The sequence below is a fragment of the Podarcis cretensis genome (genome assembly GCF_951804945.1).
Source record: "Podarcis cretensis genome assembly, chromosome: 1".
NCBI lineage: Eukaryota > Metazoa > Chordata > Lepidosauria > Squamata > Lacertidae > Podarcis > Podarcis cretensis.
The window spans coordinates 21,978,847-21,995,076 of record NC_137170.1 but is presented as its reverse complement, the minus strand read 5'-3'; the positions used below and the strand labels follow the sequence as shown (position 1 = coordinate 21,995,076).

The 16,230-nt window shown below is 43.3% G+C and overlaps 1 protein-coding gene across 2 annotated transcripts; it reads left to right on the top strand.

Moving 5' to 3' along the window:
* The first annotated feature begins 1,391 nt into the window (after positions 1–1,391).
* LOC307200501 (alpha-1-antitrypsin-like) lies at positions 1,392–10,483 on the top strand. 2 transcript variants are annotated; one of them, XM_079949039.1, is made up of 5 exons: positions 1,392–1,547; positions 5,074–5,777; positions 6,715–6,985; positions 8,303–8,450; positions 10,226–10,483. In XM_079949039.1, the coding sequence occupies exons 2-5, from the start codon at positions 5,081–5,083 to the stop codon at positions 10,415–10,417; spliced, it is 1,308 nt and encodes a 435-aa protein (XP_079805165.1). In that variant the 5' UTR covers positions 1,392–1,547; positions 5,074–5,080; the 3' UTR covers positions 10,418–10,483. The 2 variants fall into 2 exon arrangements, with proteins under 2 accessions (XP_079805165.1, XP_079805166.1); XM_079949040.1 differs by lacking the exon at positions 10,226–10,483 and adding an exon at positions 9,024–10,178 and having other exon boundaries at positions 8,303–8,482.
* Positions 10,484–16,230: the final 5,747 nt, after the last annotated feature.

Sequence of the window (16,230 nt, the reverse complement as noted above, 5' to 3'; positions counted from 1 at the left end):
TAGTTTCAGGTTAAGAACGGACCTCCGGAATGATTTCAGTACTTAACCCGAGGTACCACTGTACTAGAATCGAGTCACATGTTGGGAGATTCAGGACAGACAACAGGAACCCAGTACATATGGAATTCTCTATGACGATATACTGATGGCCTGGATGGCTCTATGACCTTCAGTATCAGAGGCAGCTTGCCTCTGAGTACCAGTTACTAAGGAACACAAGCAGGAGAGTGCTCTAGTGTTCATGGATTCAAAGAACTGTAGAGCTGCAAGGGATCACAGGGGTCATATAGTCCAACCAACTGCAATGCAGCAATGTTTTGCCCAATATGGGGCTCAAACTCACAACTCTTGGATTAAGAGTCTCATGCTTTATCATGTCCTGCTTCTGGGCTTTCCAAAGCGATCTGGTTGGCTACTGTGGGAACAGAATGCTACACTGCTTCCCACCCCCTTTTTAGTGGTAGTGCCCTCTTTCAAATTCAAATACGTTGGAATTCCTTGGTAGTTGTCCACATACATCAGGGGCCCTGACTTGGGCATCAGATTATGGGTGCTCAGCAGGACATGCAATGCACCATAGCAGTGCCTGGGAGCCCCAGAAGTCATGTTGGAGGCCCCACAAGGTCTTGGGATGTGACTTTCAAGCCCTCTCAAAGCACTGGAAGTTGCATCAAAAGGCATCACGAGACCTCTGAAGTGGTGTCTGAGGCCTCGTGGGGCCTCCAATGCGACTTCCGGTGCTTCGTGAGGCCCTGGAAGTCATGTCAGAGGCCCTGCAGTGTGGGTGCCGAGCACCCACAAGAAAATTTTTGTTGGCGCCAGTGACATACATATTTATTGAGCTTGATAGCCCCGTGGTCACAGTTTCCAGTTGGTTCAATAACATGTCTCTCACCAAGTGATGCAACTTTTTATAGTCCTGTTTACAATGCTATGCTTTTCATCTGTTCACACACTGAAGCTCATCCTTTTACATCAACCAAGCATGAACAGATAGTTTTGAAATCTTCATCATATGAATTGGTGTTGTGCATAGGAGTATGGTCCATTTCTCAAATGTTATACCCCAAATATTTTTTTCACCAACTTTGAAGAACATTATTCCCATTTCAAAGAATATCAAGTGCACAGGGATATAATTAGATATATGGAGCTGTTGCCTTCTAGATAGTGCTTGTCATTGCCAAATTAATCCACACTGCTTGGGCTTAATTGCCATTTTCAAAATTGTTCCTTTTGTTTATAATGAGTTGGAAGATCATGACAATTGAGGTGTGGATTGATTATTTATTTATGCATTCAAAAAGGGATTCGGTTTGATGAAAACCGGTTCCCAAATATCAAGGAGACAGACAGTCCTGTATCATTATAAAGTCACATGTCAATTTGGCATCTAGTAAAACTAGTTCCCTTTGTGCCTATGAGTCAGATAAACTAGTTTGCCAGTGTCAAAGGATGCTTTGCTTTCTCCAGCGCCCAAAGGGATCAAAGAAGAAGGAGCGGTGGTGAAGACACAGAGAGACTGGCAGGGCAATATTGATTGAACTGTAAGTAAAATTCTCTTAGTAAATTGGGATTTGTGATAAATATATTATTAGTCACGGTGTTGGATATCTGAAATTCATGAACCTACTTAATTGAAATGCGGGCTTGCTGGTGAATTTCATAAAGTTCTTATAAGCTAGTGTGGAAGAATATCCTTGTGCAAGGTAAGTTACCAAGAAATAATAAGAAAATAAAAAGGAAAGTGGAGAGATGAAGAATGAAATTGGTACGTTGATACGTTGAAATAAAAAAGAATGATCAAACCCAGTGGTGTAGCGTGGGTGGCCAGCACCTGGGGCTGTGTGGAGGGTGCTATTAAAGGCACAAAGAACACCAGAATAGCCCTTTGAATCAGACAAAGGCTGCCAATCTATGTTTACTCAGAAGTAAAGCCTACTGAATTAGATGGGATTACTCAAAAGTAAATGGGGTTAGGATTGCAGCCTGAAACATGTCTAGTTCCATTGTGGTGTAGTGGTTAAGAGTGGTAGTCTCCTAATCTGGTGAACCGGGTTCACGTCCCCGCTCTTCCACATGCAGCTGCTGGGTGACCTTGGGCTAGTCAAATTTCTGTGAAGTCTCTCAGCCTCACTCACCTCAGAGTGTTTGTTGTCGGGGAGAAAGGGAAAGGAGATTGTTAGCCACTTTGAGACTCCTTCGGGTAGTGATAAAGCAGGCTATCAAATCCAAACTCTTCTTCTTCTTCTAGTCCAAAGTCCTGCTTCTTGCAATAGCCAACCAGATACAAATGAGAAACCCAGAAGCAGGGTAGGAGAGTAATTACGTTTCTCCAGCACCTGAGTCACATGGAAGGTAATATCAGTAGCGTACCGTGGGTTGCCAGCTCCCAGGGCCATGGAAGGGAGGGAAACGGATGGAGTGCGCATGCGCATTTAACTGCCTAACAGCGCCCATGTAACCCAGGAGATCGTAGCCACAGAGACAAGAAAAGAAGAGTCATTCCGTTGTCTGGAGAGGTCACTTCCTGGTTCACATGGAGGAGCCATTTTCAACAAAGCTCAGTGATGGAAGTGCACAGCTGTATTGATGCAGGACTGGGTACTGAAATTAGTGGGATTTTTGTGTGCATTTTTTGTAAATTCTCCCTTTCATCCAGGGAGCTCAAGATTTCCCCCTCTGAACCAACCCATTTTTTCTTCACAGTCACCATATGAGGTAGGCTAGATTAGAAACAGCAACTGCTCAAAGATCACCCAGTGAGATTTAAACTTGGGCTTCGCCACCCCTAGTCTGGTACCCTAACTACTACACCAAACTGTCTTGGGTGGCTGCATAGAAGCAATTAACACTTCTGAAGTTTGATTGAGGGTTTAACTGTATGAGCCATTAAGCAGTGAGCTTGTCAAAATATCTTTGTACTGGGGAGACTGCAGAATAAGGCACACTTTATTCCATATGTGGGAATGTTTTCCAGTGAGAGCCCTTCAACAGAAATCCTTGTACAGACAGGACAACTTCACGGATGCTTTAGCTGAGATTTCTGCATTGCAAGGGGTTGGACCTCGGGGATCCCTTCCTGCTGTATGATTCTAGGATCTTCACCCTCCTCCCCCAAGTTGACCATACATATATGGTCCACTGGTCTCCTGTCACAACCCTTTCCAGTGGCTCAGCATGGCCAATACAAGCTTATCTCATTTGAGTCTTACAAGAACTCACTGAGATAGTTTATGCTTAGACATACTGTAGTGGCATCCACTGGTTGAAGCTGGTATAGCATTATGTAAACAATTCTACTCCTGCCTTAGCAAGGAAAGTAGAGGTAACAGCTTCTGTGAACATAGTCAGATGACTTACTCTTCTAGCTGAGTATTGGCTTCAGACTGTAGATATTTCCAGCAGTACCTGGAGATATCAGGGGTAGAATCTGGAACCTTCTGCATGCCAAACAAATGCTGTACCATTGGGCTCTTCTACTTTTATCTGTAACATGGAACAAGAGCCTGATTCTTAATAATATATTATTTAATAATGTACAGTGGTATCTCGGGTTAAGTACTTAATTCGTTCCGGAGGTCCGTTCTTAACCTGAAACTGTTCTTAACCTGAAACACCACTTTAGCTAATGGGGCCTCCTGCTGCCGCCGCGCGATTTCTGTTCTCATCCTGAAGCAAAGTTCTTAACCCGAGGTACTATTTCTGGGTTAGCGGAGAATGTAACCTGAAGCACCTGTAACCTGAAGCGTATGTAACCCAAGGTACCACTGTATTAAATAAATGTTTGAAACAGGGGGAATATCCAATCCCACTCCAATTCCATTCCTTTGTTTTATTGTCCCAGGGTTATCTCTCCCTGCGTGTCACTCGTCCTGGATTCAGTTTTAACTAGAAAATTTTCTAAACTTAATTCTAAAAAGGGGGGGAAAGGCTGCTTGCTGCAGCTTTCAGTTCCTTCAGTTAATTTACACCTGTCTCCCCAACCCTGGCCCCTCTCGTTTATAGCTGTGCACATGAACGTTGATAATACACTGCAAAATAACAAAATGAAAACAAAGGATAAATCTTAATGCCATTGCTTGCTGGTGTGTACATGAGCTCCTTCACGATGTAGGTATTCATAAAATCATATCAGGGTTGATGTTATCCAGTATTTTTTATTAAGTATAAAGGGGAAGGGGAATGCAAAGGAGCTGGAAGCTGCGACAAACTATGCACGCACAATGCTATGTAAAAAATATTGCAATAATAATAGACCATTATAAAATTTGGTTGGCTGAAAACTGCAGTGGCGGGGAGAAGGCTCTTGTGCTTGGGTCCTGCTTGAGGATTCCCCATAGGCATCTGGTTGGCCACTGTGAGAACAGGATGCTGGACTAGATGGGTCACTGGACTGATCCAGCAGGCTCTTCTCATGCTCTAATGTTCCTGTAAGTGGACTTCAAAGTTCAACAGGGAAGAGCCTGCAAGTCTTCTATAATGGAACCCAATATTCCATCTGCTGAATTATAATGAAGGTGGGGGTGCTACATTCATTGAGGTGGGATGAGGTGGCAGCGGTGAAATTGGGGCAGCTCAGGGGAAGTGCCCCTAACCTTGCCACCTCCTTCCTTCATCTCTATCCTAACCAGTGTGGTGTAGTGGTTAAGAGCGGTGGACTCGTAATCTGGTGAACGGGGTTCGTGTCTCCGCTCCTCCACATGCAGCTGCTGGGTGACCTTGGGCCAGTCACACTTCTCTGAAGTCTCTCAGCCCCACTCACCTCACAGAGTGTTTGTTGTGGGGGAGGAAAGGAAAGGAGAATGTTAGTCGCTTTGAGACTCCTTCGGGTAGTGATAAAGCGGGATATCAAATCCGAACTCCTCCTCCTCCTCCTCTTCTTCTAACAACAAGGGCAGTGCCACCAAAAGGACGCTACTACCTCTGCCCCTGCATGATCCAGGGTAACCATGGTTTACAGCCAATGGTGCAAATAGCACACTAGTTTTTTTTTGGGGGGGCAGCTGAAAATAATGAGTTAATTTAACTAATGTGTTTTTTTTATTTCTCCCTCCCCCCTTTATTTTAAAGGGGGAAAATGGCGATTTCCCTCCTCTTCTTTTTAATTGCTGGGATCCTGGCTAACAATCTTAACCTACCAAATTCTGTGAATCCCAGCAGTTACATGAACAGGTGTGACAACTATGATAGCAACCCCCAAGATATGAACCGCCAAAACCAACCCAATGGAGGAAGAACACAGACTCCAAACCAGGTCCTGGTCAACAGCAATTCAGACTTTGCATTCAAGTTCTTCAGGCAGGTTTCTTCCAATGGAGGCAACCGGGGCAGTCCATTCAAGAAGAACATTGTCTTCTCTCCCATGTGTATCTCCACAGCTTTTGCGATGCTGGCTTTGGGTGCTAGGGCCAACACCTTAGACCAGATCCTTAGAGGACTTGACTTCAAGCCATCAGAGATTCAGGAGAGGATGATACATGAAGGCTTCCACAACCTCATCTACTCATTAAGCAACGGAGGTTCAGGCCTCCGAATGGAAATGGGGAATTGTCTGTTTGTGCAAAACGAGTTGCATCCACAACCTCAGTTCCTAAGGGAGCTCAGGAACATTTATGGAGGAGAGATCTATATGGAAAATTTTAAGGACACAGCAGTAACTGAGGAGCACATCAATCAATATGTCAAAATGAAAACCCATGGGAAGATTTCTAAGCTCGTCGATGGAGTTGACCCAATTACTGAAATACTACTGGTTAGCTATATTTACATGAAAGGTAAAACAAGCTAATGGGCCTGCCCTGTTATCTCCTTTCCTCACCTTATGGCTAATCCTAGATTCTTGTCACTTCCCACGTAGTTCCAAAGTAGAACTTCATCCTGTGTACTGATGTTTGCTTTTGTTTGTGAGGAAGAGAATTTGGTCAGGCAACCAATTCCTGCTTCACAGTGATTCTATGCAATGGATCTGTTATTAGGTGACCTCAGTAATTACGACTGTGCAAGGCAGCCTCAATTCAGTTCAGAACCTAATTCAATGTCCTAACCCCTTCCTTCCTTCCTTCCTTCCTTCCTTCCTTCCTTCCTTCCTTCCTTCCTTCCTTCCTTTCTTTCTTTCTTTCTTTCTTTCTTTCTCTTGTTCTGTCTGTCTTTCTGTCTTTCTTATGCCCTGCACTTCCAAGGCCAGTAAAATGCCTGGAATTCCTTATTGTGTTCACTGAAGTTAGTAAAAGTATTTAAAGAGCACTTAGTAAAAGTATTTAAATTAGGCACAATGACAGAAGGTGGGAAATACAGCAAGCTCTGATTTAGATGAAAAAGTGGAACAAATAATTAAATATGTTTCCATATATGAATTATTAGCCAAATACTGAAGTTGTATTCAACCACATACAACCACATACAAGCCAATTCCATTACCCGTAGCCCCATTGAAATTAATGAACCAAACTAGTCATGTCTATTATTTTCAGGAACTCTACTCTGAGTAAGACTAACACTGGATACAACTTGGAGAAATGAAAGGTAAAGAGATAGAAGACAAAATCCCGTGGACTAAAGATCTAGCCAAGGTCAAGAAATGTTGAGTGTCCTAAAGTACCTGCAGCTTCTTGCATGCAAACAGGTCTATGCAAGAGTAGAATTGTCCTAATGAGTAACAAGTATCTATGCCACTTTTTAAAAAAATAATATCCCTTTCTTCTTTTCCGTAAGCCAAATGGAAGAAGCCCTTTGACCCAAAGTACACGACAGAGCAGAACTTCTACGTGGATCCTTACACGGTTGTGAAAGTGCCAATGATGTTTCAGATGGGCATGTTTGAAACCGGCTATGACAACGAGCGACTGTGCACCGTTTTGAAGCTGCCTTACGAAGGACATGCCGCTTCCTATTTTATCCTACCCGACAAGGGGCAGATGGAGAGGGTGGCTAACAGCTTGTCATGTGGTGCTTTGCGGACTTGGAAGAGAATACTCACACGGAGGTAACAGCTTTCAACTTTTGACTCTGGTGTCAGGCAGCTCAGATTCAGAGATATAAGAACAATTGTGGGGTGAGCTTTTGAAGGAAAAGCCTTACTTCAGCAGTGGGGAACCTGAGGCCCTCTGAATGTTGCTGGACTCTAGTTCCCATCAGTCCCAGCCATCCTGGCCAATGACTAAGGATGAAGGGAGTTGTAGCTGAGCAACTTCTGGAGGTCTACAAGTTCCCCATCTTTGTTTTACTTCAGCAAATGCATGCAGGGGGTGGACATACAACACCCCACAAGTGTCCCAGAAAAACTGGGACATCCTGTTTTATTGTATGAGAGCATGGCAGATCTTGCCCTGGAAAAGTATCTTTTGGGTTGTGTGATCTCACACAGGTCACATGATTTTGTGCAGGTACACAGCCTGGAAGATGTGCTTCTTCCAGTGTTTTGGGACTCAAGATGTTGGACACTCAATATGACATACTGTATCTGATGAAATAGCTGTTGTCTAAGAAAGCTGATGGCAAAGATGGAGAACTTGTGGTCCCATTCCTCCCCCTCCCCCAGCGTTGGACATAAAGCAAAACCAAGCAGCCTTTGGAGCACTTCAGACTGAGATGGCCTTTGTGATAAAGTACAGATCAGGGTCCAAGTTGTACCTTTGTTGCTGGTGCACACTCTTTGTTAAGCAGCCCTTCCTTATAGTTTGTCCCTGGCATTTGGTGTTCAGGTAGCCTGCCTCTACACATGGAGATTAGGAAGCTGTCTTCTGGGAAAATAGCAGAATATAGTGCAGATATCGCACTCATTTTCAGGTTACATGCTTCCAGAAGATAAACATTTCCAAACAATGCAGAATGAGCCTTAAACTTCAGCCAGATTTCTGAAAGTGGTTTTTTTACATTGCATGAAAGCTGAAATTAAACGCAGAAATTAACGGGCAGGGAAATGTTGGGGAAATGCAATAAACTGCCATGTGAATGCAGCCTGGGTTTGCACATGAGAATAAGGAGGTAACATAGATGGTTTCACTTTGGAATACAGGTGAGGGTACCACTTTTGAACACTCCCCCATGCAATTCTCCCTCCTTGAAAATAGAAAGCTAGCCTGGCAGGGAAAATTTTCTAGCTCAGTCCTTAGCCTGGATCTCTCTTTGCAAGGATTTTTACATGTAGTGGTACATTATAGAGAGAGAGATAGCCATCCATCTAAGCCCATTTTACCACTTCATTCTGCTGTATAATATACACAGCCTAATATGCATGGTATTTTCTCATATGATTAATAAATTCTTCTTTGTCTTTCTCCCTTGTTTTATTCTTGAATAGCTCTGTAGATGTGTATCTTCCAAGATGCTTGGCGAGTGGAGAGCTTAACCTGAAAGACATAATGTACACCATGGGTGTGGTTGATGTATTCACTGACAGAGCAGACCTGTCTGGAATTACAGGGCAGCCTCAGCACAGGCTTTCGGGAGTAAGTTGGGGCTTTTGTGTGTGTGTGTGTGTGTGTGTGTGTGTGTGCATAGGTGCCGACTCCATGGGGCCTGAGGGGGCCCGAGCCCCCTCAAAAATTCGTTTGGGGGGGCTCTGCCCCCCCAATAATTTAAGAAAATTATTAGTTATATTATGCTTTGTAAAATCACAAAATTATGTTGGTATTTTTTATTTTCCTTGTTTGACGATAGTTACCTTTTAAAATACATTCAGTAATGAGTTAAAACAAAGCCACTCCCGATCTAGAGAGGGGGTGGGGTTGCGGGCTCTCGACCCATCAACAATTTCGCGGGGCTGGCGTCAGCCCCGCGAGAAGCGGGGATTCCCCCTAGCTCATTAATATTCACCGCCCACGGCGGCAGCCAATCGGCTGCCGCAAAGGGCGGGCCCTCACAGGTTCACTTAAGGTCGGGGCAGCCCGGGGCTCGCCCCTTTCGTTCCCCCAGCAGCAGCGGTTTGGAGGTCTTGGGCCCCCCCCCAATATTTTTTATAAGTCGGTATGGGCCCCCCCCCAATATTTTTTATAAGTCGGCGCCCCTGTGTGTGTGTGTAGGAAAGAGAATGAATATGGTAGAAGCTGTGAAGGCTTGAATTTCTGCATCTGCATATCACCAGGCTAACGTGTTTCAGCATCATGGTGTCCTTCAAAAAATCCAGGTGTTGTCATTTGGTGAGGGTGGTAAACATTTTCTGTTAATTAGCCCCAGGGCAAAGAACTCGGGGCCTCTCAAAGAACTCAAAGTTTCTAGAGATTCTGGAAAAAAGTAAAATGACCTGTTCCACCACTTTAAGACAACTATGGGATGTAGATAATGGACAAAGTTCCAGCTACCTTGCACAGTAAATTCCAATTCCTTGGATACCAAGGAATTTATATGTGTACCTGGCAGGGCAATCTTATACATACTTAGCCCACTGTGGGCTTGATCTCTGCTAAGTCTGTATAGGGACACAGTCTTCGGCTGGATCTGCACTGACCTTTTTAACGTTATTAGAACAATATTAGATATATCGTTCTAAAATGTCACATGGCATACTGGTAGATTAAAAATGTTCATTACCTTGTTTTGTCCATCAAAACACACTTTTCCTATTGCCAGTTCCTGGGTGCCTTCTGGTATCACATTTTAATAACGTAACTTCCCTGGGGAGAAGTACTAAAATGCTGGTGAATTTTCACAGGAAATTGGAAGGGACTTGCATGGAGACAAGGAAACTTGTGAAAACTGGCCCTTTTGCAAACAGAACCCTTTTGCAAACTCAGGATCCAACCCTGTGTCAGGAAGCATACAAAGTGCACCTGGTTTTTCTTGATAAGTTGCTTTGAGCATTTGTTTTCTTTGGTCTAAAGCAGCTAACAAATGTAATAAATAACAAAGACAACCCTGGTGCCACTCAAGTTGATTCTTTCCCCCTCCCAAACCCCCACCAATTTTGGAGGCAGTGGCAAAGAAGAAGAAAGAAAAGAAGTAGACTCATTGCTGGTGTGAACACCCCGATGGTGATGCAAATCACCTCCTCCCTCATCATCAGGAAAAATGGTGTTTGTGTGTGTCTTCTGTGTGTGCTCATATGAGGGTGTGTGTTCGAGAGTGTGGGGCTTCTGCCTCTTGGAAGTTTGGGCATATGAGAATGCTTCCCTCAATCTCAAAAAACTGTGAGCCACCCCTAGTCCAAGAAAACACATTTGCATTTTATCCATCCATTGGCAGCATGACAGTCTCTCCCCCTCCCCCCAATCTTTCCTTTGCACAGGCCCTTCATAAGGCTATGATGATGATAGATGAGAGAGGAACAGAAGCAGCAGCAGCCTCTTCTATGGACATGGTGCCAATGTCTATGCCTACTATCGTTAAGTTCAACGAGCCTTTTATAACCATGGTGGTTGATGAACCTACTAACAGTATCCTCTTCATGGCGAAGATCTTCAATCCTACAGAGAAGTAGCTGTAGACCAAGATCACCAGACTGTTAATCAGCATGTACTCAATAAACTAATTGGTTTGATCAGCACTGAATTGACTTGCTTATTGTATCTCCAGTTCAGCTGCACTACTGGGTTACTTGGGGAGGAAAGGAAGGGCAAAAGGCCAACTGGTGTCAACAAATCAGCATTACCTGCAAATTTGGGAACAGTACCTTGTGATGTGGTAGCTTCAGACCCATTCTATCACCCTATTTATATATATATCGGCTGCCCAAATAGATGAATCCCTAGTGCAGGGGAGGGGAACATTTTTCAAATCAAGGTCAGTGTTCCCTTCTGTGCATCCTGGGACAGGGCAAGTGCTTGTGATGGGCAGGGCCAGAGGCAAAGATTCAGCAATGAATGCAAATATTATCTTTGCACAGCAGGCTAGTTTTTACATGCATACACCTTTCTGTTTGTTGGATTAATCCATCAACCTCTGATGGATGATTTAGATGGATGTGTGTGTGTCCCAGTATCCATACTCGGCAGAGTTACATCTCAACGCAGCTCCTTCCTTGGAAGCATCTTCGGGGTTGAAGGTACACCAGTAGGCAATAAACACTCATGGACGCCACAAAGATTCAGTCAAGTGTAGAGGTTTACTTGACAGGCATAAAAGCATATTGGTAGCAAATGTGTACAGACATTCACCACTGCCATGATCAAAGCATGCTTAGAGTCCAACAAGAGTCCACCACAAGGTGCAAGCAAGAGACTCACAACAAGTTACAAGTTACACAGAACCGTTATCAGTACTTCCTGTCACACTGCGCATGTCCAAAGAACAATTCCCACAGAAAACATCCTTGCTACCTTGGCTCCCAGTATGTTTCCAAGAACAATTCAAAGTATTGGTGCTGACCTTTAAAGCACTAAACGGCCTCGGCCCAGTATATCTGAAGGAGAGTCTCCACCCCCATCGTTCAGAGCCGAGGGCCTTCTGGCAGTTCCCTCCATGCGAGAAGCCAAGTTACAGGGAACCAGGCAGAGGGCCTTCTCAGTAGTGGCGCCCGCCCTGTGGAACGCCCTTCCACCAGATGTCAAAGAGATTAACTTTAGGGAAGCCCTCTTTAGGGAAGCTTTTAGTATTTGATGCATTTTAATATTTTGTTGGAAGCCACCCAGAGTGGCTGGGGAAGCCCAGGCAGATGGGCGGGGTATAAATAATGTATTATTATTATTATTATTATTATTATTATTGACAAAACAGTCTCAGCCTTCTGCTTCTTCTTGAAACTTATTCTCTTGTTTCTGGAACAAATGATTCTCACACAGAGAGAATATCCAACACTGTTCTCCAATCAGGAAAGCAAGGGAAGAGTCCTAAAGCCCCTGCCCAATCTGGACTAGATGGACCATTGGCCTCATCCAGCAGACTCTTCTTATGTTCTTATGAATTATGAGTTGACAAGGGCCAAAATTTGATGCAATGCCCCACCCCCTTGCAGTACTGGTAAGGAGGTGCAAGGCTCTGGCAGAGTCCTAGAGTCCCACCTCCTTCTCCAAACTGTGCAAGTGCTGGCTAAGCTTTGGGAAGGAGGCAGGAGGAACCAGGGACCCTGACAGAGCCTTCACACCTCCTTCCCAAAGCCCAGCACTTACTAGGCTTTGGGAATAAGGTGGGTAGGTGCCTGCTTGGCTCCCAGCGCCCTGTGCAGGAGAACTGGTTGCAAATAATGCACATGTAGGCTCAGGACTGCAGCATCTCAGGGCCACAATACTTTAAGGACTACTTCTCCCCAGATTAACAGACCCTGCAATAATCCTCTGAAGTCCTTTCTTGTGGATGTCCTCCACAACGGGTCTGGAGGGCGGCAACATGAGAACAGGTCTTTTCTGAAGTGGTTCCTTATTTGTGGAATGCTCTCCTCAGGGAGGCTCACCTGGCGCCTTCATTACATATCTGTAGGTGCCAGGCAAGATATTTATACGCCACCCATTTAACTGGGTTGCCCCAGCCACTCTGGGTGGCTCCCAACAAAAAAATATTATTTTATTATGTATGTTGTGTTCTCATTTTGTATTTTTCTCCTGTAAACCACCTTGTGATTTAGGGATGTACACAAATGATGATGGTGACAGTGATGTATCATTCATTTGTATTTATAATAGTGAATATTAGTCATACTGTTGTTTATGCATGCATATATGGGATGGATGAAACCATATGTGTGAACCAGAATGAATGAATGAATAAAATACATTTGTATACTGCCCTGTATCCACAGGTCTCAGGGTGGTTTTCAAGATGAGATCACAATATGATACACAAAATAAATGCTCAAAATAAAAACAAAAACAACCCAATAACCCCCCTAATACTAGCTACATCATAATATTAGGTACATAATTTGGTACGTTAAAATAAAAATCTTACTTTGCAAACGAACAAAAATGCTCTGATTGGCTCCCAGCTAACTGCTATAGCATATTATCATTAGGTGGTCATGTTGCTTATTTTAATCTTCTCTGTTTAGAAACAAATTTTCTTCCACTTGAATGAGTGTCTGTGGCCTCCTCCCCATCCTCCATACACACAACCATTTAGGATGGAAAACTGCAAGCAGTCCCATATCTCAGGTCATCAATACTGCATAGGGTGGCCTGTTGAAAGCACCTTGGACAGACCTGCCCCTTGAAATACTTTTATTTTTGACCTTAAAGGTTAAGTTACAATAATTATTAATACCAATAGTTCAAATACCGAATTATATAATTTAGATAAAGTGTCCCCCTGCATGCTAGATTGGATGAATTGATTATTTGTTTTATTTCTGCATTCCAAAATCTTATTAATTTCTATTACATTCCAGTCATAATAACAATCCTTTACACAACAACTGCAATATTAATAACTTCTATTCGTGTTGGCATATTCAGTGATTTATAAAGCTACAAGTAAGGAACTCAAACTATATCCTTGTAATTCCTGTGTGTTGCAGTTATTCTATTCGTGGTGTTTCTTCCTGTCCTTATAAGATGTTATGTCTTTCTTTCCCCCAATTGTTGCTGTTATCCAGCAGGCCTTGGGCAGAGCTGATTTCCTATTGTTGTTCCAGAATTTTCTCCATTGCTGTGTCCCGTGCTTTGTTGTTTTGCAGCTTTAACAACAGCTGCAAAAGTCACTCTGTCCCAATAAATAACTTACTTTTCACCATTTTCTCTCTCAGTCTGGGAAGAAGACCTCATATATCTATCTATATTAGACAGTGCATTCCTGTACAAAGAAGAAGAAGAAGAAGAAAAGTTTGGATTTGATATCCCGCCTTTCACTCCCCTTCAGGAGTCTCAAAGCGGCTAACATTCTCCTTTCCCTTCCTCCCCCACAACAGGTGAGTGGGGCTGAGAGACTTCAAAGAAGTGTGACTGGCCCAAGGTCACCCAGCAGCTGCATGTGGAGGAGCGGAGACGCAAACCCGGTTCTCCAGATTACGAGACTACCGCTCTTAACCACTACACCACACTGGCCCATATACTCTAAATATTAATTTTTGCATAATCAACTTCATGTTCAGGGGAATATTCTGTACAGCTTCTAAAGCACTTTTCTATTGTTTATGCTGTATACTATTCTCTAATTCCCTGTTCCAAATTTCTCTAACAATGCATTCAGTATTTATAAACAGTGGTTATAGGTTGAATTTTCTGAAAAAATCCAGTAATTCTCTCCAGCAGTATAGGAAATGCTGAAGCACTCAAAACAGATAGGCCATAAAAATACACCAACAGATGTTGTAATTGAAAATATTGTCATTTTTCATTCATGGTTAATTGATACCTTAGTTGCAGAACAGGAAGTGATTAAAATTATCCATCTGAGCTTATCAACTGATCTAATGCATATATGCCACATTCCACCCATTTCTTCCAAAAAGACTGTCTCCTGGTCTTCCGATCTGGATTATCTCACAAGGTTAATTTAGCATGAACATTTGGATCAGCTGGTAGCTGAAGAGCCAATTTATACCATGTGAGCTGACTTATTAACATGAATGACGACCTTGAACATCCCCAGTTTGCTTTGTTACGCAAAGAGCTATTGTACATTAACATATTTGCAAGGCAGATGATGTGAAACACTCCCAAAACAACCCCTTTGTTTTGGTTTGTTAATCAGAAAATCAAACAATAGAAGCCATTATTTAGATAATAAATAACTTGAGGCAACCATGTAAAAGCTGGAGAGGTGGGGAAACAGGCAAGTTCATCCTGCTGGCTCTGACTTCTCAGTATTGTCTCCCGTGTCTTTTCTGCTGGTTAAAAAGAAGGTCTTCAATAACCTTCTGTGCTCAAAGCAGATGCTCTACCATTGAGCTGGAGTCCTTCCGCAAAGGAAAACTGTCCAAACTGTTGCAATCTCATAAAGGTCAGAGAGATGGGGAAACTGAGTTAGGCAAGTGGGCTAGACCAGCTCTAACTTCTGATAGGCATCTCTCACGTCCTTCCTTTGTTTAAGAAACTATTCGGAGAATGTATGGCAATGCTGCTGATGCTGTAGCATGATGCTGCAGAATATGATTGGTTATTTGGGACACTTAATTGAGGGAGTGGCTTGTTGACCACTGAGGTTGCATTGGACTTCATTGAGGATTTTTCCATATAACTATCAAGTAGTCAAGATTCAGAGCACATAGAAGCAGGAAGTCTGAGTGAGAAAGACCACCTTGCACTCTCAATCACTGTCAAACTTAAGGTACAACATAGGGTACTTTGCTGGAACTCTCACAGTGGGAAACAGATCATCATATGATCCATAAAGGTAACATACAATACTATGTTTTAAAATGGTTTTTTATGAATCTGTGAGTTGCTTGTTGCCAGAATGTTTTCCTGCTGTCCTGGCAAACACCTATTGAATTTCTTAAATCTTAACTTGGTATGTGTGCTTCTGGGCCAGGGGGATGCAAAAACAATACTTTGATTAGCACAGTCCTACAAGGATGAATGTTAAGGAGTGTACTTGTGGGGTGTGAGCAAACGTTTGAGGTGATCCTATGCAAAGGATGAGGTAAAAAAAGTAAAAAAGGTAAAGGACCCCTGGATGGATAAGTCCAGTCAAAGGTGACTATGGGGTTGTGGTGCTCATCTCGCTTTCAGGCCAAGTGAGCAGGCGTTTGTGCACAGACAGCTTTCTGGGTCATGTGGCCAGCATGACTAAACCACTTCTGGCACAACAGAACACCGTGACGGAAGCCAGAGCGCACAGAAATACCATGTACCTTCCCACTGCAATGGTACCTATTTATCTACTTGCACTTGCATGCCTTTGAACTGCTAGGTTGGCAGGAGCTGGGACAGAGCAACGTGAGCTCACCTTGTCCTGTGGATTCGAACCGCTGACCTTCTGACTGGCAAGCCCAAGAGGCTCAGTGGTTTAGACCACAGTGCCATTATACCCATTGCAACTGAGGTCATTCCTTTCAGTTATTAACCTGTTTCTCATATGTACAAGGTGATTCAAATCAATGTTTCAAATTAGCCTTTTAATGGAACCCCAGTTTAAGATTAAACTTGCCTGAATTTAAACCAATCCACTCTTGATTAAAACAATGTTCCATAGACGGCCAGACCACAACTCCAATTTGTCACAGAAATATTATTTTAAATTGGGAAAGTATGCACTATTTGCAGTGCCAGCAAACCACATCACTTTCTTAGGGTGAGATGAAGATAAACTTTGAATTATTAGCATGAAATTCCAGGCTCTGGCTTGCCAGTCAGAGATTTGAATCATGCAAATTGAACAAATAACTACTGACCGGTGAGCTTGGCATTGATACCAGGAAAG